Genomic DNA, 27,786 nt, shown 5'->3' on the forward strand with positions numbered 1-27,786 from the left:
GAGTATCTAAGTCTTATTATTGCATTATTCCTAAGTCGTATTCATCTTTACATTTTCTACTCATCTCTTCCTTATACTTATTTGTGCGGCTCTAAACATGGATGCCCTTGTCCTAGTTGATAAAGGGCATTGCTGCTTTAAAAAAAATCTCAAAATAACTTGTTATTCTTGTGTTTTTTCATATTGGAATAATTAGTTAAAGTCTTTTCATAAAGAATAATGTTATCCTAAAATTAATTTGTTTACAAAGAATGAAACATTATAGCCTTATTTTTTTAGTAATATTTTATGCCCTATAGAAAAATGGATGGAAATTTATGGCTCTTTAGTTGTATACCTTTAAGTTTGCAATAGGGGTGATTAATCTCACGACAAGGTTTAATATATATACCTTGTTATGTCAGCAAGTTGTTTCAGCTCTTTTGAAATTGTGGAGAATGGAGAATTGCAGTCTGGGGTTCAATTAGTGAAGTTGTGGAAAAGAAATAGAGATGTATATGCCTGAGCAGAGAATTTTCTGATCAGTTTAGAGCTGCATTTTTAACAAATTAGATTATATTCACTATAAAGAAAAAAACAAGAGTAAGTTTGCTTCACTGGTGCTATTTAAAGTATTTACAATTTAGGAGAATCTATTTGTACATATGTATGTTGTTGTTGCTACAAATGGTTTTTCTAAACTTCAACATAAAAGCCAATTTAATATTGTCCATAGAGATATTACCCTTAGAGAGGGTAGAATTGCGTGAATTCTGCCCTGTGAAGAGGTTCCTGTGCTATAATGGCTTGGATTAAATATGAGCAAATTCTCCCAAAACACTGTGTGAGATATTTAGAAATGAATTGCTTGAAATTCTGGTAATAGATGTGTTGTATTTTTTATAATCTATATATAAAAAGAAACTCTGAGTGCATTTTTAATTAATCTCTATAGATGTATACAAACTTTGATAGCTCTTTCAGCTATTTTCCCATTATACCAAAATCATTAGAGAATAATCTGTAAAATAATGGAATTGGACCCTTACCTTATACCATATATGAAGCTTAACTCAAAATGGATCAAAGACCTAAATGTAAGAACTAAATTATAGAACTCTTAGAAGAGAACAGGAAAAAATCTTGATGACATTGGATTTGGTAATATTTTCCTGGATATGATGCTGGGAGTACAGGCCAGAAAAGAAAAAGATAAATTGGACTTCATAAAAAAATTTTTTTTATCCGTTGATGTGCTGACGGAGTGGCACATCTTTCAGGATGTTCAAGACCCTTTCCGACCTTGCTTGCCCTATGTATCTCTTCATCGGATTCCTTCATTTGTATCCCTTATAATAAATAGCTAATTGCAAGCAGAAAAAAAAATTGTGTATCAAATGACACCTTCAAGGGAGAAAAAAGATGACCCACTGAATGGGGAAAGATATTTGTAAATAATATATCTGATAAGGGATTAATATGTCCAGAAATCCAGAATATATAAAAACTCCAAAAATTCAATAACAAAACAACACAATTCAAAATTAGGCAAAGCATTTGAATAGACTTTTTAAAAAATTTAAACAAATGATCAATTAGCCCATGAAAGTATGCTCAGCATTGCTAATCATTAGGGAAAGTACAAAATAAAACTACTGTGAAAAACCACTTTATACCCAATAGAGTGGGAATTATAAAAACCAAGCTTTATCAAGGATATGGAAAATTTGGAACACTTGTGCATTGCTGGTAGGGATGGGAAGTAGTGCAATCATTTTTGGATAAAATTTGGCAGTTCCTTGATCCATTCATCTGTTGATGGACATCTAGGTTCTTTCCATAGTTTGGCTATTGTAGACATTGCTGCTATAAACATTCGGGTACACGTGCCCCTTCGGATCACTATGTTTGTATCTTTAGGGTAAATACCCAGTAGTGCAATTGCTGGGTCATAGGGTAGTTCTATTTTCAACATTTTGAGGAACCTCCATGCTGTTTTCCAGAGTGGTTGCACCAGCTTGCATTCCCACCAACAGTGGAGGAGGGTTCCCCTTTTTCCACATCCTCGCCAGCATCTGTCATTTCCTGACTTGTTAATTTTAGCCATTCTGACTGGTGTGAGGTGATATCTCATTGTGGTTTTGATTTGTATTTCCCTGATGCCGAGTGACGTGGAGCACTTTTTCATGTGTCTGTTGGCCATCTGGATGTCTTCTTTGCAGAAGTGTCTGTTCATGTCCTCTGCCCATTTCTTGATTGGATTGTTTGTTCTTTGGGTGTTGAGTTTGCTAAGTTCCTTATAGATTTTGGATCTCCCTGATATGAGGACATGGAGAAGCAACATGGGGGGTTAGGGGGATAGGAGAAGAATAAATGAAACAAGATGGGGTTGGGAGGGAGACAAACCATAAATGACTCTTAATCTCACAAAACAAACTGGGGGTTGCTGGGGGGAGGTGGGATTGGGAGAGGGGGAGGGGGTTATGGACATTGGGGAGGGTATGTGCTATCGTGAGTGCTGTGAAGTGTGTAAACCTGGCGATTCACAGACCTGTACCCCTGGGGATAAAAATACATTATATGTTTATTAAAAAAAAAAAAAATTTGGAAGGGGAGGCGAACCATAAGAGACTATGGACTCTGAAAAACAACCTGAGGGTTTTGAAGGGTCAGGGGTGGGAGGCTGGGGGAACAGGTGGTGGGTAATGGGGAGGGCACGTTTTGCATGGAGCACTGGGTGTTGTGCAAAAACAATGAATACTGTTACGCTGAAAAAATAAATAAAATGGGAAAAAAAAAGAAAAGCTGAAAAAAAAAATTGGCAGTTCCTCAAAAAGTTAAACACAGAATTGTGGTATTTAACTTTTCAGTATATACCCAAAAGGATTGAAATGAGGGACTCAGATACTTATGTACCAAAGTTCCTAGCATTATTCACAATAGCCAAAAAGTGGAAACAGCCCAGATGCTCATTAACAGATAAACAGATGAATAAAATATATACATACAGTGGACTATTTATTCAGCCTTAAAAAAGAATGAAGTTTTGGTACATGCCATAACATGGATGAACCTTGAAAGTATGCTAAGTGAAGTAAGCCAGACACAAAGAAAACCAAACATGGTATAGTTCCATTTTATGAAGTATCTAAAATAGGCGGATTCATAGGGGAAATGGGAAGTTTCTGTTTAATCGGTGCAGAGTTCTGTTTAGGGTGATAAAAATTTTTGTAAATGGTTAGTGGTGATGGTTGCACATTGTGAATTGTGTTTCATGCCACTAATTTTATAGTTGAAATGAATAAAAGGATAAATTGTTATGTGTCCTTTACCACAATTTAAAAAAATCACTTTACCACAAAAAATTATTAGAGATAATCTAAACATACTATATGGATATTTTCTATTTATAAATATGTGGTTTAAGTGTCAAATTATTATTAATAAACTTCTAAGTTTGTAAACTTGATATCCAGTACAGTAATGATTATTTAGGTGCTTGCTGTATATTAATCAAAGTGGACTCACTACATTGAAATAACAGTAATTATATCTAATGTTCACTGGGTACCTATTGTGTACTTGACACTATTTATGATCCTCAACCATACTAATTCCTTTAAGGCTTACATCAACTAAGTACTAGTTTTTGTTATTTTATCAATGAGAGCATGAAGCTCAAAGAGGTGAAATGACTCTCCTAAGCCACACAGCAAGTAACTAAGTAGCGGACCCATAATTCTAACACAAGATGGCTAACTTCTAACCTTGTCATTTTAACCAACCTCAGATTTTAACCATATTTGTTATAATATCTGTATTTTTTCCATATTTGTTATAATGTTCATTTTTTTTAGTTCTGATCTGCTTTTTCTTGTTGATCAATCTTAATGCCAATGAATATAATAATTCATTCAGCAGACATTTATGTCTTGCCTTTTGTTTGCGTTTACTCTTCTAAGCTCTGGAAATATACAGTGACGCATGAGATAAACTTACATTGTAGTAGTTAGGGGAGGAGGAAATAGATAAAAAATAAGTAAACAATTAAACTCTGCAAGATGATTTTAGATCATTTGTAGTGCTCTGAAGAAAACAGGATGATATGTGGTGAGTGATGAGAGGCTGATGGCTGATTTAAAGGGATAGTTAGGGGATGCTATGAAGTGTCAGAAGCAGAAGTCTAAATATTAAAAAGATATTGAAGTAGAGACTCCACACACAGTGAGCAATAAATGCGCCCTAAGAGAAAGTAACCTCCGTGAGGAACAGAAGGGAGGCCAGTGTGGCTTAAACCATCACAAGTACTAGGCGATAGGGATCCAGAGCAACACATAACAGAGGTATGGGCCAGAGCTCAGAAGATCATGTAGGCCAAGAAAAGGAATTTGGATGTTATATGTGTGTTGTGGGGAACCGCAGAGGGAGAAAAGCCAGGAAATTAAATGATCTGATTTCATTTTACAAAGCCTTATTTTGCTATAGTGTGGTGAAGGGATTATGGAAGGCCAGAAGGGAAGTGAGGGAAATGGATATTACGGAAGTTCAAGGGGAAAAAAATAGTTATTTGGACAAGGGTGAGGACAAGTGAGAGAGAAACTGAAGTGCCACTTGAAAGGGTAAATTGGACTTTTTAAGGTGAACTGTACATGTGCATTGCCAATGTATAAAGAATGTTAGACACTCAGGGTTTTAGGAAAAAGTATGGGTTTAAACAAAAGGAATTCCTGCTCCTCAATCTAGGTCAGAATTAGAGATCATTTCAGGCTCATAGGATGATGACTTGACTTTTCCCTAGAGAGAGCCTTTCCTTCATTGGTCCCTCTTCTGACTGAATCTTTCCTGTTGATAGAACTCAAGATAATATTGAAAGAAAAATGTGGCATTGTCACAGAATAACTAATACAGATTAAAACATATAATGAGGAAAATATGTAGAAATTCTGTCTGGTATTTCAGAATATCAGATAACACAACAAAATCTTCCAGAGGTACATGTGGGATCATTACTAGCCTCTGCTAAATTCGTGTGTTCTGCAAGAAGCCAAACTCTGAATTCAGAAAATCTTCCTCTATTTCACTATCTTTCCTCAACATCTTTCATCATTCCCAGAAGTGATTTAGATCTCATATTAAGGTGAATCTGTCGTTTGCATGGCAAAGATGCAAAGATCAGTAGCACTTGTCTTGCATGCACAGATTCATACATTCTTTTACTGTGTAATTTCTATAAAAAGGCATTCTTCCAGGCATTTGGAGGAAAAAAAAAAGTATTGCATGAACACTTTTTCATTTAGTATATTGAACAAATTTATAGGACTGTAACCCTGTCTAATCACTGACCCCCATACCCCATTTATTCTCATTCACAAACCAGTGCAGAGTGGCACTGGCTAGAAACATTTCTAATCACAGGCTTATCTGCATCTAGTGACCTAGTGGCAAGATATTTGTGGTCTGATTGGGGACTGACCACGTCCTGTGGTTACATCTTTGTTTTTTTTTTTAAGACTTTTTAAATGTCTTAATTGCTTTCATTTGATGTTCCCACTGGCTTATTTGTGGTAATAACTAAGCATTTATGCTTTGAACATTTCAACTGATGTCTTTTTATGTATTGCTTGTGGGTATTTACTTATACCTGATGATGTTCTAATACATTGTATATTTTCTAGGTTTGGTTTTCTTTTTAAGGCTCTACTACATGGGCTCTAATACATTGACACTTGGTAAATACTTATTAAAAGAATAAATGTGCAAATGACTGGAAGGGCAGGAGTTTAAAATAGCCCCTGTAAAGGAAAACTTTAAAAATTTTTAAAACTAGTAAAAATTATTCAGGATTCTACTACCCTATTTCACTGATTTTATATTTGCACCTTCTTCACAATAATGTTTATTGAACTACTAATATGTCTGAGGCATTGTGATATGATAGGCTCATGTGTTAGACATAGAGGATACAAAAAAATAATAAGGCATGGTTCTTGCTATTTTTGATTTTGAAATACAGTTGGGGATTTAGGTGTATAGCAGAGGGTCTCAGTGTCTTAACGAAATTTAAATCAACTAAGCACAGTGTGTTGTATGTGGGTTTTAGAGAAGGCTTCTTGGAGAAACCTAGGGCCTCTCTTGAAGAAAGTATAAGCTCAAGGAAAACAAAAATCAAGGCTATGTAGGCATTATTATCAGTGAATAACATTAAAATACATGAAAACATAATGCATATAGCTAGAGTCCAAGGCAATCGGTATGGAGTAAAAAAGTGAGAGAGCTTTACAAGTGAGAGTCAGGCCATGGAAGTCTGTATATGTCATGGTAAGGATGTGGAATTATATGCTCCAGGCCAGTGAACCTTAGGTTTTTGGGAAAAGGTCACTGATGCCTGGACACTGCACTTGAAGCATGTAAGTAAGATGATCCTAGTGAGAAGCCTTGATATAGGGAATGGGTAGCCATGGAAGAAGTTTTTAGCAGGGAATTCACATGGACAGATTTGCTTTTTAGATAGATCATGCTGGTTGCGATGTGAAGGGAGATAAAACTGGAAGGAGGGTGATCAATATATTTCTCCAGTTGAAAGATTATATGGCCATGACAGCAGTAGAAGGGATGAAAAAAAAAAAAAAAGGATTTTGAATCAAGAAATATTTAAAAGACAAAACTAACAGAGCTTATTAATTGATGATGGAGAAAAGTACATAAAAATAGTCAAGGATGAGTAGCCAGGTTTTTGGCTTGGTTGGCTTTGTGGACAATTGTTTTGTTAAATGAAATTTGGGATATGGGAAAAACAGGTCTTGGGAGACAATAAAGTTAATTGAATTTGAGATGCTGGTAGGACATCAAGTTCCATATTCATTGGCATGCACATGCCAGCTTATATCATAAAAAGGGTCATTTTCACAAAGGAATTACCTTATTCCATATCAAATACTAAGGAGGTGACTGGAAAAAGAAAGTGTGTATAAGTAAGACAAGTAGGAGGAAATTCCGAAGAACAGAGGGTTGTGGAAACAAAGGATTATACAGAAGAGTCGTCAATGTCAAAAGTAGTAGAGAGAGCCAATATAAGATGAATAGTGGCTTAAATGAGTTTTGAGAATGTTGATGTGTGTTCTGGTGATCATTCCCTCTTGGCTGGATGAGAACATCAATGAGATTAGGAAGGAGCCTGGAGGAAATGGAGGAGTCAAAGGGCTAGGATTCTTTTTGAGGAAAAATCACATTCTTGTGGTCACAGATTATAATATATTTATTTATTCAAACTTTAAATTCATATCAGCTTCTTCTCCCAATGGCCATACCTTTAACTTTGTCATCACCCAGAACTACTTCAAGGAACTAAAGGGATAGATGTGGGAAGGGCTGACCAAATGGACAGTGAAGTCAATGAAAATAATAGCAGGATATGTGGAGGAGAGGGTTGAAAGTGACCATACATAATGGTAAGAGTAACAGAGATGAGGGGGTGATAGGTGGTAATATGGCAGATGGCACAAGCTTTGAAGGAGAAGGATGTTTTGTAGGTAAATGAGGGAGAAATAATATGTATTTATATTTGTGCAGTGATAAGCATGTACTGAATTATTTTGTATTCCAATACTTTCACTTATACTGTAAACATATTTTTCATGTTCATACATCATCCTCATTATTATAATTTTAGTTTTAGTGTAGCATCTCATTGTATTGTTGCATCATAATTATTAACCTATTATTGTAAATGTGGTCATTTACGTTGTTTTCTATACTTCTGCTATTAGAGATAATGCTGCATTAAATAGGTCCAATTATATAGCTTTGAATTTCTTAATTTAGTTCAGATGCTTCCTAATAAGTTTAGTGATTTTGCAGCTTTCAAACATCATAAAATGCAAATTCCTAAAGGGGAATTTTTAAGTAATCTTAGATTCCTTTTGTGAATCTAATAGTTCCATTTTTATCCAACAAATGATACTCTAAGCATAGTATACCTAAAGTCAAAGAATCAAGGATGGTGGTGAGAGTAAAGGGCACAAAGAAAAAGTCATATCAGAGTAAGGAATTGGAATGTTTACTTTCAGAGAATCAGGGGTGATGTTTTTCTTTCTTTAAAAATTTTTTTTAATTTAAATTCAGTTTAATGAGCATATGGATATTATTTGTTTCAGAGGTAGAATTCATTGATTCATGAGTTGCATGTAACACCTAGTGCTCATTACTTCAAGTGCCTTCTTAATGCCCATCACCCAGTTACCCAAACCCCATCTCCCCTCCAGCAACCCTCAATTTGTTTCCTAGAGTTATGATTCTCTTGTGGTTTGACTTCCTCTCTGTGTTCATCTTATTTTCTTTTTCCTTCCTTTCCCCTATGTTCATCTGTATTGTTCTTAAGTTTCACATATGAATGAAATCGTATGGTGTTTGTCTTTCTCTGACTGACTTAGCATAATACCTTCGAATTCCACCCATGTCATTGCCAATGGTAAGATTTCATTCTTTTTGATGGCTGAGTAATATTCCATTCTGGGTGGGTGTATGTGTGTGTATATATATGCGTATATATACATATATATGTATTAGTAATAATATATCATATATAATATAATATATCTTATATATATAATATAATAATATATTTTATATATATATATATCTCTCTCACCTCTTCTTTATACATTCTTCTGTTGATGGACCTCTGAGCTCTTTTGGCTATTGTGGACATTACTGCTATAAACATTGGGGTACATGTGCCGCTTCAAATCACTATGTTTGTATCCTTTGGATAAATACCTAATAGTGCAATAGCTGGGTCATAGGGTAGCTCTATTTTTTAACTTTTGAGGATTCCCCATACTGTTTTCCAGAGTGGCTTCACCAATTTGCATTTCTACTAAAGTGTAAGAGTGTAGGTGTGATGTTTTCCTTAAGAAGGTGAGAATTCATTTATGTGTGAAAATCTTCGTATTTTCCTTTTTTTAATCTTCCTATTTTATATTAATCTATTCCAATTTGGTTGCCAGGCAGTAAAGTAGCTTCAATATAAAGAATCAATATAGGAAACATTTTATAAATGGAAAGTAGATATTTAATAGACCCAAGTGGGAGTTTAGTTATCTGCAAGGGGAGTCTCTGTATCATAGATTCACTAAAGAATTTTCAAATTCTAGGATGGCTTCCTTTTACACTACCACAATCTGTAATATTTTTCATTAAATTATTTTCCTCCCTTTTTCCCCAAGGACTATTTAATGTGAAAATTTATTTAAGCAAACTACAAATCTTGATATTGGTTATATTTGGGGGATATATGATACTGTGCTGAATTTGCTTATTGTGATCTTTATGTAGTTAAGAGTTGAGTACAGGTATACTCCAGACTTGAATAATGAGGTTAAATAGACAAGCTCTAGATATGGTCATCTAAAATAGAATTCTTCTACCACCTCTTCTTCCATTGTTTTCAAGAAGTACCTCCTAGTGAATAACCTTTTCTTCTCTTTCTCCAACTTAAAGATACACAGAATAGCACCATCTATCAGTCTATCCATCAAGCAACCCATCTAAGAGTTGAAAATACAAGACATTGAAACATCCTAGGGTTTCCCTTTTAAGGTCTCAAAATGGTTTAGAACGTCCAATACCCTCTTTCCTCTGGGGCTGGAGGCAAGGAGAGGCGAAGAATACACAAGAAAAACCAGAGTAAGGTTTCTATGAGAGACAAAGTGAAGAAATCTGTCAGTGAAAGAAAACCCACACATTATACTTTAGACACCCAGATCCAGGGTATCCGAGGATGCTTTACATTTTGACATCATGCTAAATCTGATTTGTATTATACTAACTTGACATTTACATTTCTGGCCAGGATGAATTGCTCTCAATAATGATCCCTATGAATATTATGTGTAAGAATATTTTTTTAATTTTCAAATCCACATTCTAAAGATCATATTATCACCAAATAGTGTTAAAACTACTACTAACTGTGAATTAGGAGTTTGTAGCTCTGTAGGAATGAATGAAATTAAGCTTTACGTTCCTGATAACCTAATGGTCTATGGAAAAATATTTCCATTAAACCAGGTGACTAAACCAAGCTTCAGTACATTAAGCACTTAAGAGAGTGACTTTCACATAATAAGCAGCAAATAAATACTTTTTGATTCAATAAACAGTTACTAAATTCAAGTACATTATATGTTCCTGAGCTGTTGTGATTTTTAAAAAATGGAGGTAATCTAAGATTTTTATAGATAGCAATTAAGTATAAATTTGTTATTCCTTTTTCTGCTTGTTAGCCTGAATAAGAAACATAAGTACATACGTGAGGAATTTTGATAATTTAGATTATTTGATAAGGTATCTCACATCCCTTTTGGAAAGTGGCATAAGTAACAAACAAATACATGAATAAACGAATAATTTTTTAAATTGATAAGAGTGATCTCAGCCTAAGTATGTCTTTCTATTCTAGATGGGCAGTAATGCTTAGAAAGTGAGTATAAGATTTAAAATAAGTACTTAACACAGTAATTTGCATGTAGCATGCTGATGTAAGGTTCTTAGCTATTTCTTAATGGAACACTGGCAGAACGAGGCAAAGAAGGCTTTATTACCTTTTATTTAAAATAAAATATAGCATCCTTTCCTTAGAAAAATATTCTGTAATTCAGAAGTATGGCTGTTCATTAAGAGGTACAAACTTCCAGTTATAAAGAAATCATGTGGATATAATGTACAGCACAGGGAATATAATTAATAATATTGTAATAACTCTGTATGGTGACAGATGGTAATGAGACTTATTGTGGGGATCATTTTGTAATGTATAAAAATATTGAGTCACCATGATGTACACCTGAAACTAATAGGATATTGTATGTTAATTGTAATACTTCAATAAAAAAATGGCTCTTTAGACCAGCCAATTAATTTGAATTACTGCAGCTTTACTGTGATGCTATTTTTTTTATTTTGAAATTCATTGAACATTTTATAGCCAATAAAAAGTAAGATTAAATTACACAGTAAATGGCGCTACATTTTTTCACACCTACTAAGTAAGTGGGTATGTTTGCAAGTGTATAAATACACTTGTGCAATAAACTATTCATTACTATTCTAGCGACCCAACTAAAGGTGCAAGCAAAACAAGAAATCTGTTATCCAATAACAAGTGTACTACATTGGCAATAGGATACTCAAGCTGAAGATTGGAGAAGAATCTGTGCGCACAAATGCTAAACCTAGAAACAAGTACTAAATTACTTGTTTATTGTCGACTAAATCAAAAGTCTGGGAATAAAGCCAGGAATAATTCTTGGTATTTTTTAATGAAATTACTGTCCCAGGCATCCCTTCAAGAAGCATTGTTTCTATAACCCTGTATAAAAATTAATCCAGCATTATCTTTCTGAAAAACCACTAGTGTTTGGTTGTTTTGTTTTTTGGGTTTTTTTAAAATCCTCATTGGATGATTCTTTATTCAGATATTTGGGGAAATGCTGTGATACCAGAAATTAATTTACCAGTGTGAAAGCATAATCACATAATCCCATACCAAAAAGAATCTCGGTAGAAAGTGAAACATTGATAACATTTGGGAGAATGTAGCTTCTGGAATTTCCAATAATGGTAAGGTATACCATGAGTACCTGTTGTGAAGAATGGAAGGAAACAATATTGGAACCAAATAAGAAGAAACTGTGATTCCTACTTCTATCCTTTTGTTCGCTTTCTCTCTCCTTTCTCCATTTAGACCCCAAGGCTGCTTTCTTTCTGGTTAGCTTCCTCATTTATGTGTGTTCCTCTTCAACACCTCATCTGTGAAGTTTTCTCCAACCCCCAGAAAGAATTTTTAATTCTTTCCTCTCTTTTCTTTTATTATTTGCCAATTTTTTTTATTTCCTCCTCTCTTCTTGGCAAGCCTTTGTAGATTGTAATTTCCTGAATCCAGATAACAGTGGTCTGGAAGCCTCTGTGAAGCATGGAAAATGGGACAGGTAGCAGGAATTCATTGTAAATTGCAGTAAATGACAAGATGTGAAAGGATTCCTGGCCTTATTGGCATTGGGCATCAGTTGATAAAATGCTCCACTGTGCATGTTACTTATTGCTTATTCATCAGTGAGCTCTTACAGAGTCCACATGTATTGTTGCATTTGTGCTAATTTTTCTTCCTTCTATCTCACCAAAAAGATGAGTGTTGGGTGAAACTCTTCCTCTGTGAGTGAGAAGATCCCCCGTTCATTAGGATTTGCTACGTCTTACATATCGTTGCTTTATATTCATACCTATGCTTTTGTTAAAGTATATTTCACAGAAACTTAATTTTGATTTAGGTTTCTGCTTTTTCGATAAGACCATATGATAGATTTTATATCCTTATATTCGTGTGTGTGTGTGTATTCTTATCTATATCCTTATATCTGTTAGTATGGACAGACCTCATATATACTAGAGTTACAGCTCTATGTTTGTGGAATTAGTGTATAAATGACACTTATGTGTAAGTGACAAGCTTAATTCTCCATGAAATTACTTGTGTTACCAGAATGAAAACCATGAGAACAAATGTGTCTCTAACTGGAGAACTTGGTAGGGGCACCCCCCCGCCCCCGCCCGTTATCTAAACAGTAAGCACCATTTAATAGCTTGCAGCCATAGGTAGCTTGAGCCCTTCCTTTGTAAACAGCTAGACACTCACTGTGATCAACAATAACAGTATATCTTCTGCAGCAGAGGCTCTTTTGCTCTCCTGAGTATTTAAGACTGATAAATGCTAGTGTCTTCTCTTGTCTGTCATCTTAGAAAACTCTAATGTGGGGCGCCTGGGTGGCTCAGTGGGTTAAGCCGCTGCCTTCGGCTCAGGTCATGATCTCAGGGTCCTGGGATCGAGTCCCGCATCGGGCTCTCTGCTCAGCGGCGAGCCTGCTTCCCTCTCTCTCTCTCTGCCTGCCTCTCTGTCTGCTTGTGATCTCTCTCTGTCAAATAAATAAATAAAATCTTTAAAAAAAAAAAAAAAAAAGAAAACTCTAATGTTCCAGAACCTGGAAAACCTGATGTCTTGGGGGATGTATTGTCAAATTACTAGCTTGACTCATCTGTCGCCTCTATTCCAGGATTCTTTCTGGAGTACTGTTTGTCAGAAATACGTTAAAGTCGCAGCTTTGAGTATAAATTCACTCATCATTCGTACAGACTTTGCTGCTTTTATAACATGATCTAAACATTTTGTGGCTAAATATGGGCTCATTCCTCTGATGACTAAAGCTAGCTTTTAGATGAATTACTGAGACACAGAAAGTGTTTCAGCCCAATTAACTTGTGAAATTTTAGCTGCAGTGTTTTTTTTGTTTTGTTTTTTGTTTTTTAGTCAGAAGCAGTTGCCTTGACACTAACAATGAAAACTTATATTTACAGGAAGATTCAGCATAGCCTCAGCAGGATTCCAAGGCTGTTCAGCAATCAGTAAAAATATTAATGATGTATTGTTTATAAGGTGATGATGATCACTTAGTAACATTCATCAGAGGGCTAATGACAGATTTTTTAAAAGTGATTATAATTTTTCTCTGAGGATCACATAGGCATGATAAAACACGAGCAAAAATTATGGTAATACAAGAGATTTTAAGGTAGCAATGATTTTAATATGCAGATAAATTAAAAATAATCATGTCCATATTGCTTGAAACAAGTATAGTGAATGATAAGAGATAGCACAGGTGTCAAAATTTTAGTTTAGCTTTTATGTAGCAGTGTTTCTGATAGATTTACTGAATTCCAATTGTGTAGTTCATAAGTTATTTCTCTGCAGTACTCAAATTATTTCTAATTGGGTAAAATGTTCTACTCTTTTTTTTTTTTTTTTAAAGATTTTATTTACCCATTTGACAGACAGAGATCACAAGTAGGCAGAGAGGCAGGCAGAGAGAGAGAGAGGAGGAAGCAGGCTGTCCACAGAGCAGAGAGCCCGATGTGGGGCTCGATCCCAGAACCCCGGGACCATGACCTGAGCCGAAGGCAGAGGCCCAACCCACTGAGCTACCCAGGTGCCCCTGTTCTACTCTTTTTAAAGATTTTATTTATTTGACAGACAGAGATCACAAGCAGGCAAAGAGGCAGGCAGAGAGAGAGGGAGAAGCAGGCTCCCTGCTGGGCTCGATCCCAGGACCCTGGGATCATGACCTGAGCCGAAGGCAGAGGCTTTAACCCACTGAGCCACCCAGGCGCCCCTGTTCTACTCTTTTTAAAACATATCTTATAAATATTCTCTTCTATTTCTTTAGAATATCTGTGATATATGTAAATCTTTAAGTGGGCATTGCTTTTACTTCTGTTTGAGGGTTTATTTTTTTTATATACATTAAAGCATAGGTGTCAGGTATCTTGTTAAGATATTTGGTGTATGTTAGAAATTTTCCCTTCATTTCTTAAGTAAGTAGCTATGTTGTTTTACAAGTGAGATCTTATAAATAGATGATATATATGTAAAACAAAAGCCATATGTGTATATATATATATAGCACTGGGTATAAACATGTAAAAACATCTTTTAAAAATGTGACTAATGGGGCACCCAGATGGCTCAGTCATTAAGTATCTGCCTTGGGCTCCGGTCATGATCCCAGCTTCCTGGGATACAGCCTTCATGGGGCTCCCTGCTCAGCAGGAAGCCTGCTTCTCCCTCTCCCACTCCCCCTGCTTGTGTTCCCTCTCTCTCTCTCTCTCTCTCTCTCTCTGTGTCAAATAAATAAATAAATAAAAATCTTTAAAAACTAAAAAATAAAAATTTGACTAAGATATGCAATTAATTTATGCATTAATTTATGCATTAATGCAGAAAATTAAGTGGTTATAAGAATGGAATTTTTAGGGGGCGCCTGGGTGGCTCAGTGGGTTAAGCTGCTGCCTTCGGCTCAGGTCATGGTCTCAGGGTCCTGGGATCGAGCCCCACATCGGGCTCTCTGCTCCGCAGGGAGCCTGCTTCCCCCTCTCTCTCTGCCTGCTGCTCTACTTGTGATCTCTCTCTCTACGTGTCAAATAAGTAAATAAAAATATTAAAAAAAAAAAAAAGAATGGAATTTTTATGTATATGGTTTATTTACCTTGCGAATCCCCTGAGTATATTAAGTAGTATTTCTCCTTTGGTCTCACGTCTTCAACTGAAGATTATTTTTGCCCAACTGGGGGTCCAGGGTATACCTCTCTTTCAACTAGATCCCTCACTTCTAAAAGAGTCTTGAGTATTTGGATATGAGCCCAGCTTCGAAAATAGGGACTGGTAATGTAAGGAATAGACCTGATGCTTGGCAGGTGGGCCTCATGTCTCAACAGACCATTCATCATTGTCTACCTGGATGGATTATCAACTTTTTATTTTATTATTATTTTTTTTAATATTTAGTTAGCCACTGTTTGGTACCTTATTGGTTTTTTGTTTTGTTTTTTTTTAATATTTTTTTAAATTTATTTGACAGAGAGAAATCACAACTAGGCAGAGAGGCAGGCAGAGAGAGAGGAGGAAGCAGGCTCCCCGCGGAGCAGAGAGCCCGATGCGGGGCTCGATCCCAGGACCCTGGGACCATGACCCGAGCGGAAGGCAGAGGCTTAACCCACTGAGCCACCCAGGCGCCCCACCTCATTGGTTTTTGATATGGTGTTCATATCAGCTCTCTCACTTTATCTGTGTGTACACACACACACACACATACACACACACACACACAGGTACTGTGATATCAGTTGTCATATCTTCTTCAGATAAGTTGAGTGTATTACTATATTAATTCATCCATCCTCATAATGTGAGTGTATGTGACAAGCAGGATTTTGGTGAGCTAAGAGTGAGACTGGTGCAAAGCTACGTAATTTCAAGTTATCAACTGCCAAAGAGGTAAGCTGCCCCTTAGTTGACCAGCCTCAAGTTGGAAGAGAGAAGTACCATGATAAGACATGAGACAGGCAAACAATTCTGCTGGTCTCTCAAACATAGCTTGCACAGCACTATTTAATTTTAAAATTTCCATAAGGACTTAGGAAAGGATCCTATAAATGTGTCATACCTCACAGACACACAGAAAGATCATTTACTTTTCAAATTTGGTATTTCCAGGACGAGAACACCTTGGGTGCCTTGATGAGTGTGTATTTCAAAGAGGTTCTGGGGTTACAATAGACAAATCTTGGTGAGTAGGGGATAGCATGAACTGAATTACTTATGGAACTTTGTCAAATATCAACAGAGCCACCGTATGCCTGTTAGGTATTTTCTGTGCCATTAGAGAAAGCTCCTGGTATGGGCACTTTGCTCAGAGAATGGAATAAGGCTGGATTACAGCCCTCCCTTGCTTCCTTGGTTTGTGCCTTTGTGTAAAACACAAATTGTACAACCTTTATCTGGTGGGTGTGAATTGTGAGAAATGCTGTCTTTTCTTTTTGCAATTTTTGAATAAGCAAAATACAGCAAAGAAATATTTTGTCCTGACCTGACCTCATACAGTTAGCTAATATCAAACCAGAATGTTGAGGCCATTTCATTTCTATTTGACTATGCTGCCTAACAATGAAATAAATTACTAATTTTCATAACTGGCTAATATAGGATTGTTTATTAGCTTTCAAGAGTTTGGTATAGATAATTTTCTAAAGCCCTCTGAACCCACAGAGAGAAATAGGAAATAGCAGTATGTAGTCTTCATTAAATTATACCCTTTATTTCTTCATTGTCATCATCATCATCAGATATTTTGGTTTGATTTATTTTTTTATTGTGGTAAAGTACACATAGCATAAAGTTTGTTCTCTTAGCCATTTTTAAGTATAGTTAAGTGTCATTAAGGTAAATTTACATTGTTGTGCAACCATCATCACCAACCATCTACAAAAGTCTCATCTTGCAAAACTGAAACTCTATACCCATTAAACAAGAACTCCACCTTCCTCTGAATTCCTGACAACTATCATTCTACTTTCTGTCTCTATAAATTTGACCACTCATAAGGTACTGTATAAATACAGTACCTTAGTACAGTATTTGTCTTTTTGTGACTAGCTTACTTCATTTAGCATAGCGTCCTCAAAGTTCATCCATATTGTAGCATATGACAGGATTTCCTTCCTTTTTAAGGCTGAATAATATTTCTTTATCTATAGGTACCACACTTTGCATATCTGTTTATGACCCAATGAACATTTGGGTTGCTTCCATGTTTTAACTGTTGTGAATAATGCTGTTGTGAACTTGGGGGTACAAATATCTCTTCAACACCTGCTTTTAGTTCTTTGGGGTATATATCTAAATACAGAATTGGTGGGTTATATGGTAATTCTAGTTTTAATTTCTTCAGGAATTGTTGTACTATTTTCCACATCAGCTGTACCATTTTATATTCCCATCAATAGTGCACAAAGGTTCCAATCTCTGTATCTTTACCAACACTTGTTTTTTCTTTCTTTCTTTCTTTCTTTTCTTTCTTTCTGTCAGTCAGCCATCCTAATGGGTATAAGTGAGCATCTCATTGTGGTTTTAATTTGCATCAAACTTTTTTTCTTAATGTATAGCTTTACAATTTATTCTTTTCCCTCAGGATGCATTAATTTTGTTATGCACATCTTTGTAATACATTGCCTGAGTGTTTAATCAAACAATCTTAGATTAAGGCATCTTGTTAACCCCCCCCCCCCCGACACACACACACACGCAGATTATATAATAAGCCTAATGGCTGATTTTCTCATTTGAGGTTGGTGATATAAACAGAACAAAAAATAACCCATTCATTTCTGCTTTTGCTTTATTCTATGTGCCCTTAACTGTGGTTTTCATTCATGCTTTTTCTTGGTCATTGAATAGGAAAAACAGTTTAAGAATATGAGTTATGATAGTGGTTCATATTATTCACATGCATTCGTGAAAGCTAGGTGGAATGATAAAAGAATTGTAATGTAGAATTGGCATGAGTTTTAGGATTGAGGGAGGATACAGAAGGTATCAAGTATAAAAGTAAGGTGAGAGAAAATGAGATCCAGAATGATGCTAAAGGGATAGATTCAGCAATAAGAGATGAGGCAGAAAAACAGGAGTAAAATAAGTGTTCTTTTGAAGGATTTTGAACCATGCCATCCTGTTCCTCTTTCCCACTCTGCTTAGTGAAATAGGTTGGACAGAGCCCGTGAATATACCATCCTGCTTCTAATATCCCAAACTGTGCCTCCCCTAGTAAGTTGCCTCTCTCCTTCTGGCTAGAATCAGTTTTGAATGGAACAGTTCCAATGGCCTGTCTCAGTTTTATCATCTCAATTATGATTCTTTGTCTGACTCAGCAAATCTGTTTACATCAGGATCAATAAAAAACTCCTTGGACCTTCTATTAAAGCAAACTCTCAGCCTTTTTAAATTTCCATAATCCAATTTGGAATTCATTCAGAAAATAATTTCTGAACAACTTCAGATAGTCCACTACTTCAGAGGTGTCATCAAATACTTGGTATTCAGCTAGAAAATAACTTACATAAGAAATTGATCTTAGGGGTGCCTAGGTGGCTTAGTTGGTGAAGTGCCTGCCTTTGACTCAGGTCATGATCCTGAGGTTCTGGGATTGAGCCACTTGTTGGGTTCTCTGCTCAGTGGAGAGTCTGCTTCTCTCTCTCCCCCTGCCCCTGTGCTTGCTCTCTCTCGCTCGCTCTCTTTCTCTGTCTTGTGCTCATGCTCTCTCTCTCTCTCATATAAATCTTTAAAAAAAAAGAATAGATAAGAAATTGATCTTAGCTAAATAAGATACTAACAATGGTATTAAGAATGAAACCAAGGTGGGGCGCCTGGGTGGCTCAGTGGGTTAAAGCCTCTGCCTTCGCTCAGGTCATGATCCCAGGGTCCTGGGATCGAGCCCCACATCAGGCTCTCTGCTCCGCGGGGAGCCTGCTTCCTCCTCTCTCTCTGCCTGCCTCTCTGCCTAGTTGTGATTTCTCTCTGTCAAATAAATTCTCTCTGTCAAATTTAAAAAAAAAAAAATGAATGAAACCAAGGTTGTATTTTGAATCCTTCCATCCCCAATTTGCATCAGCTCCCCCCTATACCTACCATTGTAGCTTTTTTTTTTTTCTTTTTAAAGATTTTATTTATTTGAGAGAGAGAGAGCTTAAGTGGAGAGGAGGAGCAGAGGGAAAGGGAGAAACAGACTCCCCACTGAGCAGGGGGCCTGATGTGAGGCTCAATCCCAGGACCCTGGGATCATGACCGGAGCCAAAGGAAGATGCTTAACCACTGAGCCACCGAGGCATCTTACCACTGTAGCTTTAATGGGACTGCAAGATACATCTGAGTCTGCTCATGTCATGGTTATACCACTTGTCTCATCTTGAAACACTGATCATTGACCATCTACTTTGAAAGTATCCAAACATATGAGAGAGGCATAATGTCAAATGAAGTTGGACATATAGATGCTCTTGTTCTCTATATTTATAGTGACAAGAGGCATAGGGTCAGTTCTTTAAAAACTGAAATGTAGCTGGCTGTCTTCCAAAAATTGTAAAAACACCATGCTTTTATTCCCTTCTCAATCTCTAATCCAAACATGTGCCTTATAATGAATTCAAATAATTCTGCATTTGTGATCTGACATGATTAGTTCATAGACAAACTCTGTCTTGTGGAAAAGATACTACAAGATCCAGAACTGAGATAAAGGATTTCTGGGGGAAAATTGCTTGAGAAATCCTTACCATCTTATCAAAATATAATGGTAAGTGATATGATACCAGGAATTAGCCAACATTATGGCATTGACATATAATATTCTCACACATATACCTCTTTGTGAGATATAAAGCTCTGGAATCATTCACTTGAAAACATTTTAATGACCTTGTCAAAGGCATTATGACTCAGCTCTAGTTATTTTATAGTGAACACACAGGACATTCTTCCCTCCCAGAACTACCATACTAGTAGAGAGACAAACATTAAACAAATGAGTACATAAGCAAACCCGTAATTATAATGGTGTTATGAAGAGTAACATAGGGTTCTGGGGGGTAGGATGATGTAGATGAGTGGAGGTCTAAAGATATAAAATTAAAACCAAATTTTAAGGATAAGAGATTTACTCACCCAGTAATAGTGGTAGACAGGTTGGGAATGTCGGGGAAGAAAGATAAGCATGTGAGAAGGCCTAGGGATGGGAAGGAGTTTAATGTACTTGAGTAACTGGAGGAAGGCCATTTGTGGTTGGAGCAGAAAGTGTCAAGGAAGGAGAAGGAGTGTCAAGGAGGGTCAGAAGGCAGGCAGAGTACAAATTAGGGAGATACTTGAAGCCCATGTCCAGTAGCAAAGGACAGCTATTTCAAGGGCTTCCTGTAGGCATCAGACAAAATATGAAGCATATTTAAAGCTTTTATCTGGAGAACTGATGGCAGAAGGGAAGCTCAGCCAATCAAGAAGCTTTTGGAGAAGTACAGGTGACAGACAGTGACTCCTTAGGCTGGCAACATTGTAGTGAAGATAGAAGTCTTAATTCAAGATCTATTTCGGAGATACAATCAACAGGATTTAGTTAGAGATTTGTAGATAAATAATAGAAAAGATAGGAAAGCTTCATCCTCAGATTCTAGCTTACAGGTTTAACCATGGAACTGTGGACAGATGCTTATGGTTTCATTCACCCATTTAATGACATAATCATTTATTCACTCAGCAGATTTCTTAAGGTCCTTCTCTATGTCAAGGACCTGTGAGGATGCTGCAGATACAGTGTTCCACTGTAGATGTCTGCCTAAAGGTCCTTTGCAGCAGTGGTTAGATTGATTGACCATGGATGTTAAAACATGGTGCTGAGAAGACCTAAGTTCTTAATTATATCTCTGTAGTTTTTTTTTTAAGATTTTTTATTTATGTATTTGACAGAGAGAGATCACAAGTAGGCAGAGAGGCAGGCAGAGAGAGAGGAGGAAGCAGGCTCCCTGTGGAGCAGAGAGCCCGATGCGGGGCTCGATCCCAGGACCGTGAGATCATGACCTGAGCCAAAGGCAGAGGCTTTAACCCTCTGAGCCACCCAGGTGCCCCAACATGCAGTAACTTTTTTCTAACTTTTTTTTTAAACTGGAAAAAACCGGGCACCTTCACAACATACAACCATTGTGGAAGGCAGTTTGCCCTGTCCTCGTATACATAAATGTCTATCTCTTGATTTCTTATTTTAAATAAAGAAAATGTTCTGACATGAAATGGTGCCCATGACCTAAAGTGAAATGAAAATACAGTTAGCATGATTTCACTTTTGTGAGGAGAAAAAGTGTGAGAAAAAAATATGTGGTGTTTTGTTTTGGTTTGGTTTTTTTTGGTGTGTTTGCAAGGGAGCAGTGTGTTTAAAGATACACAAAAAGTTAAAAGGATATGAATAGTTAAAATTAGCTTATTCCGGAGAGTGGAATTGGTGTTGAGAGATAAGGGCTTGGTACACGTCCATATTTTTTGAATTTTGCCAAAAAAATTATGTTAAAAACATGTATTGGGGTGAGGAGGAGCCTAAGCCAGAGAATTACTGGTTGGGGAATTCTAGCCCCAGAATAGCAGAAACAAATCCCAAAGGTAGTTATAAGTACTTATATAGAGAGCCTTGAAATCCCTGGTTTGAATGTACTTTTGTAGAGTAACTAAATCCAGTTGCTGAGTTGTGGGAAAGACTTCACTTAAAAGATGGAGAATAGATGTGGCTTCTTAGTTGGCAAGGGATCAGTGCTGCCTTCTAGGGACATTTCCAAAAGCCCTAGGTCTATGTTCACTGGCAAATGCATGAAGCATAAAGGAAATCAGGGGGCTTAACAAAGAAAATCTAAGTAGCACTCAGCCCAAAAGTGGTATGTATTTTGAAAGGCCACCTCTAGCCGAGAAAGGCATGTTTATTGCATTTTAAAAAACAAGCCCTTCCAGAGAGAGAAAACCTGCAAACACATACTATGCAGGCTTGATAGTAATCATCTTTTTTTATCGTTCAGAAGATGTTTCTAAATTGTTCCACACACTTCATCAGACCTTAGTTAATATTTAGAGAATTTAAATGAAGAGTTTCATAGAGATTATTTTGTGTAAGAGATATCACTGTATATATTTATGTCATACAGAAAATTGTGTCCTCAGGATCTAGCAATAGAAAGACATGTAGAAAAGAGGACATGTTTAGATCAATGTAAATTGTTATGAAAACTGTTAAGTCTTGTAATGTTTTACAACACCTTGTTTTGGTAATTTTCAAAGTAATCTGAAAACAAAAATTCTACATGAACACGGTGCAAATCCATTGATGCATATTTTTGTTTTCTTTTCTAATGTCAGTATCTTGTTTGTCTTTTCAGAGTTACTGGAGGTGAACTATTTGAAGACATAGTGGCAAGAGAGTATTACAGTGAAGCAGATGCCAGGTAAGGGACTTGCCCCAGGGACAAGATACAAGACTTAACATTCAAATGACACTTGTTCAGTATATCTCTTTACAAATGCATCAATAACCCTTAGTATTTATGAAACTCTCATAATACCATCTTGGATAACTTCTCATGATGAGTCCCTCTTAATTGTTGTTTCTCTCTCAAGGGTTTCCAGGATAATTGTTTGGGGGAAACAAAACTAGAATCTGGTCTAAAATAGCATCTGCAGTTAGTCTTTTTAAAAATAAATAATAAAATCTGTACTCTACCTGGAAAGATTTCTGCTAAAGAAATTTACTTTTTTAGTGAAGTTAAGAGACCAAAAATTTAGATCCTCTGGTCTCTAGATCCTGAGCTGCCCATTATGGCAGCCATTAGTAACACATGGCTATTTCAATTTCAGTTAATTACAATTAAATAAAAAATTTAGTTTCTCAGTAGTACTAGCTACCTTTTGAATGCTGAGTGGCCATAATGACTAGTGGCTACCAATTGGACATAGCAGATATAGAACATTTCCATCATCGCAGAAAGCTCCACTGAACAGCCCATGTTTAATCAGAGACCATAAAAAGAAACAGACTACAAAAATCCAGTGGTCTCCTTAAAGCATTATTAGTTGTTTAACTCTTTGGAAATTCCAGGATGGCTTTTGGAAACCTCATGTGGAAAATATTTATTCAGATATTTCAGAGGATTCAAAAGGGTTTTCTAGCCTTGTTAACTGGCATCATCTTTACAGAGGTTAACAATGGCTATACATTTTCTCTCATTTGAAACTTCCTAGGCTACACAAAGCCAACATTTTTGGAGTGAAGTAACATTGATTTACTTACCTAGACATTAGTTAGACTTTTTCATATTAGTTTTCCTTGGCATTTCTTCATGCATATTCAATAGTTGGTACTTAATTTGAAAGATCTGGCCTTGAGCTATTGACTCATTATTAACAATGTAAATGAGATGTTGTGAAAATTAGTTACTTACTGTCTGCCACCATTCTCTAATTCTTTCAGAGCTTCCTTTTAAAGCTTGCTAATCCCACTGTAGCCTGCACTCAGCAGATAGTCAGCTGATAGCAGGTTCCCTCCCCATCCCTTCAAAATAGCATATGCACACACAGGCTCACTTGCAAATCTCTAATTAATCTTCTTGGTTTTATGCCAGTTTATGACATTCTGTGAATCTTATCTGTACATGACTACAGTTTAATTTTTAATGGAATTTTTGCTGTCAAAGTCGAATAGAAACTTCTGTGTCATTTATACTATCTCTAGTGAATCCATCACTTGCTCAGTTCACCCCAGTTCCCATGTTAGGGCCCTGAAAAGGGGCTTCAGAGTAGCCTTGCGAGTAGCTATTTGCCCACTTGCCCTGAGAGAGTAATAATTTTAATCAAGGTAGTTAACAAGTTAGGGAATTACATTTATTTTGTTTTTTGAAGTTATGTTAAACAGGTCATTGTGTTTGAAAATTATTGTTTAAAATTAAAATAGAAACTTTTTTCACTGTTGAAGAGCCCTATAGATAATAGGGGAGACCGTATAGGTTGGATCATTTTATATGCATGTTTATATTAGGTTTTCCAATTCACTAGAAGTGAGTATTTTTTCGGATAGGTCTCACACAAAATGAAGCAGAAGGAACATTCTCTTCCCAAGAAAAAACATAAAGAAAAAGTCTTTCCCTACTAGTCCTCAGGAGCTGAAGAATTGAATCCATTCTCACCAGTAAAAAATGACGAAGTTTATTTAATATGATAATTATGTACTTTATTTTGCATTATTCATTAAGCCTAATGACATATATCTGTGGTTTGAGAAGAGAAAGTGAAATATTTCTAAAAAGTAGTACAAAGTGAAGGAGAAAAAAGTCACAGTATTTAAAGAATAATTACCAACACTTAAATAAGCTCTGTTATCAAAAACCAACAAATGTTTAGCTCTTTTGGTGGGATTCTTTATAGAGTTAGGGCTGGATAATCATAACCTTGATTGCTTTTTTACATTCACATTGTAAAAAATCAGATGGTGATTACTTTTTGAAATTCAAGAATTTACTTTCAAGTAATATTATTTTGTACATTAAATAGTTGAAAATGTCCTTATTAAAATGTTTGCTAATGAATGTAGCTCAGTATATAACATGCATTCGAATCGCACAAATGTAAATTTATACCAAATGTGTCAGTGTGATCTATATTATTTTATGTCAGCTGACAGCTCATGGGACGTTACAGGTGTCAATCAATGATTTATCCCCTCTAATTAGCTGTCTGACATCAGTGAGCCTTTAATAAGAATAGTATAAATTGTGCTTTCTGACATAGTAATAAGGAAAGTTTTCCTTCACTGAGGTATATGGAAATATATCTGAAAATTACCAGTGTTCCAGGGGATTTAAAAAAATTTTTTTTTCATAAGTTCCTAGTCCTTCTCCAGAGTATGCCTGTCCTGAAGAGGGGTTTATTTTATGTTATGGGTTTACTTGAAATTCCCCTCTGTTATTGGAGACTTGCATTAGTTTTCCTCTTACTGTATTCTTCAAGAATCACCATTTCTAAGTCAAAATGATAAATGTGTCCCTCCATTTTTTTTAACCCTTGTTTCACCTGCCACTTCATCTGTGTGTTCCCTCTTGTTTCAACACCTATGTTTAATTGTGACCTCAGATTTTAAACAGTTTAGATGTGTATGAGAAATACCCATAAATTTTATATTACTGAAGAATTTTCCCAGAACATTATGGGAATATTTATAAATTTTTCTCCTTGAGTATGGAAATTTTGACTTCTATATACAAGTGATTTAATTTGTACATTTTCAATGGGAAAAAAAAAACACAGCTCAAATTGTTTTGTCTGAACATGTCACAAACTCTCTGTTGGATGTCATTTTTGTTAGAACCAGAATTAGCTTTATTCAGCATTATTAAATTACAGTGTAAAGCTAAAAAAGATGTTGTGAGAAAATATAATTTTTGTTTGTTTGTTTGTTTCGTTTTAACTTTCATTTTATTTTGTATTCAATGTGATTATGTACCTTTAAAATGTTCTCCCTTCCATTCTGCCCTTGTATCTTTACAGTCATTGTATACAGCAGATTCTAGAAAGTGTAAATCATTGTCACCTAAATGGCATAGTTCACAGGGACCTGAAGGTCAGTATATGGAGTCCATAAATCTGAATCAAAGGAGGTTTTTTGTTTTGTTTTGTTTTATTTCTGGGGAAAGGGCAGAGGGTGGGTATTTAAAATGGTTCCCTTGCCTTTCCCAATTTTTCCCTAAAATGACTACATGATGAAATGATAATGCATGATGCCTCTTTCAGTTTGCTCATCTACAGGCTAAATATACATCATAGCAAAAAGGGAAGGACAATATTAAGAACACAACCTGTCAAGTTTCCAAGCAGTAAACTACCAGAGGCGGTTTGGGGGCAGGCTTTCCTGAAATGTCCAGCATTTGCCTGGAGATAAACGTGGCCTGTGATGTATGTCCGCCTGTAGATTTAAACACCACTTCTGTTCTGAGACCATGGGTTGCTGTAGCAAAACAACTGGTTACACATTGCTCCATTTGAGTCTGATGAACCCTCAGGCAAGAGATAATAATTGCCAGCTAAATTAAAGCACAAATAGTTAATGATTTATCAAAAATTCATTACTTATCCTAATTTAACCTTAATAGTGCCTTGACTGCTAACGTGATGGCTTTGGAATGATACTAGAAAAATGGGAGGGAATGGGGAAACAGTTTTTTATGTGGGGTGGAGGTGGACCACAACAGCTGTAAAAATTTTATTTGCATTCCAGTTCTTTTCCTATAAGAATTCGTAACTAGGAAATGAGCTACTGAATTAAATATTTTTAAGATGGTTTTTTTCTAGATCAAGTGGATCCACATTTTCGCGCACATCTGGCAAGATCCTGATTGCTCTGAGGTAGTAGTCACTCTACTTGAGCAATATGTTTACAATACCGAAGGTGGTAAAATACGACCCCAGTTGTCTGCTGGTTTTGCACTTTAACCCGGTCTCTCTGAGGGTGTACAGACAGTGAGTGTAAGCTTGGAACTAACACACGCCCCCTGGTGTTTGCATGCAGTCATTGCATTCAGCAGATCCTGGAGGCTGTGCTACACTGCCATCAGATGGGCGTAGTCCATCGGGACCTGAAGGTGAGTAATGCTGTTGGAGAAGATAAACCACCACACAATTCCTAATGACTGTTCAGCTGCAATTATGCTTGTAAAGGCAAAAATATGAGCAAGAAAGTTGTGTGGACTCATTCCAACACATTACAAAAACACTTTCCCTCACCACAGCCTTATTTCATCTCCCTCATCCACACTTGAGATTTACATAAATTCCATTTCATCCAGAGGAATAATGTCCTACCATTAACAATAAATAGGGTGCTGTATTTCCTTCCTCCTAAGAATATAGCACTTAATGTGACTGCATAAGACTGATTATCTCTTCTTCATTCTAAACCTGTTCTGTGGACGTTGATCAAACATACTATTTTAGAGTCATACTGTGTATACCTAATATTATGTAAATAGTTATGGAAATTATAAAGAGAATAGAGACAAAGTTATTAAATGGGTTTTTGGCACTAAAGAACCTCCATTTGGGCTCTGAAGTCTGTTTTCCTTAATAGTAGTCTCAGGAATTCTGAGGGCATTGAGACTTCCTGATTCTTTGTTTATTTACATTCCTAGGTAGCAAGATACTAGTGCCTTTTAAAACAGAAAGAAAAAAAGTAAAACAAATTTTATTATAAAATAATATTTATATAACATATATATGCACTAATATTTTTAAGACTCCACTCAGTTTCTGATACCACTGAGGATGAGAAATGTTTAGATCATTTAGAAATTAAATAGTTCAGGAGGAGACTACTCTTTAATTCATTTTTCTGTCCCCTTCTCTCAAAGTCTAGTTTCACTCATGGAATTTCAGAGATGTAGTGAAGGCCTAAAAGTCTAAATGAAACCACTGGGTGGGCAAGATAGCAAATGTGAGTACTATATAGTTGTCATTCTTTGTTTCAAGCTTCATCCATATTCAGGCATTAATATACAGAGGTGCCACAAAGGTTGCAATGTCTTCAACTGTATGTGTTCAGTGGGAAGACCTGGGCTGGTTTCTCATGTGCAGACTTCTCTAATAATGATAAATCTGTAGTTTCCATTCATTTAGTTTGCTCTAAAAGAATATATCTCTAAGGATCCATAATAAGTTATTTAAAGATGTGGTTTGTAAGCAAAGCATTGCCTTAGGTTTCTGGAATTTTCCTTTGATTTCAGTTTGAGTCTTAGAGCTTTAAATATCAAAAGCAAAGGTATGGTTAATGGCTTTTTTTTTTTTTTTTGGAGAGCCAAGATAAG

General features: G+C 36.1%; 1 protein-coding gene across 19 annotated transcripts in view; it reads left to right on the top strand.

Annotated features, from left to right (window-relative positions):
* CAMK2D (calcium/calmodulin dependent protein kinase II delta) overlaps positions 1 to 27,786 on the top strand; it is a 321,617-nt gene that overhangs the window by 210,734 nt on the left and 83,097 nt on the right. For 11 of the 19 annotated variants that reach the window (XM_045991913.1, XM_045991861.1, XM_045991946.1 and 8 more), the window contains exons 5-6: positions 22,321 to 22,386; positions 25,478 to 25,550. In XM_045991913.1, coding sequence (XP_045847869.1) covers positions 22,321 to 22,386; positions 25,478 to 25,550 — 139 coding nt within the window. Of the gene's footprint in view, positions 1 to 22,320; positions 22,387 to 25,477; positions 25,551 to 26,495; positions 26,569 to 27,786 lie in introns of all 19 variants that reach the window. The other 8 variants (XM_045991921.1, XM_045991870.1, XM_045991980.1 and 5 more) reach the window with 1 other exon arrangement.

This window comes from Meles meles, chromosome 2, assembly GCF_922984935.1.
Source record: "Meles meles chromosome 2, mMelMel3.1 paternal haplotype, whole genome shotgun sequence".
In the NCBI taxonomy this organism is placed as follows: Eukaryota; Metazoa; Chordata; class Mammalia; order Carnivora; family Mustelidae; genus Meles; species Meles meles.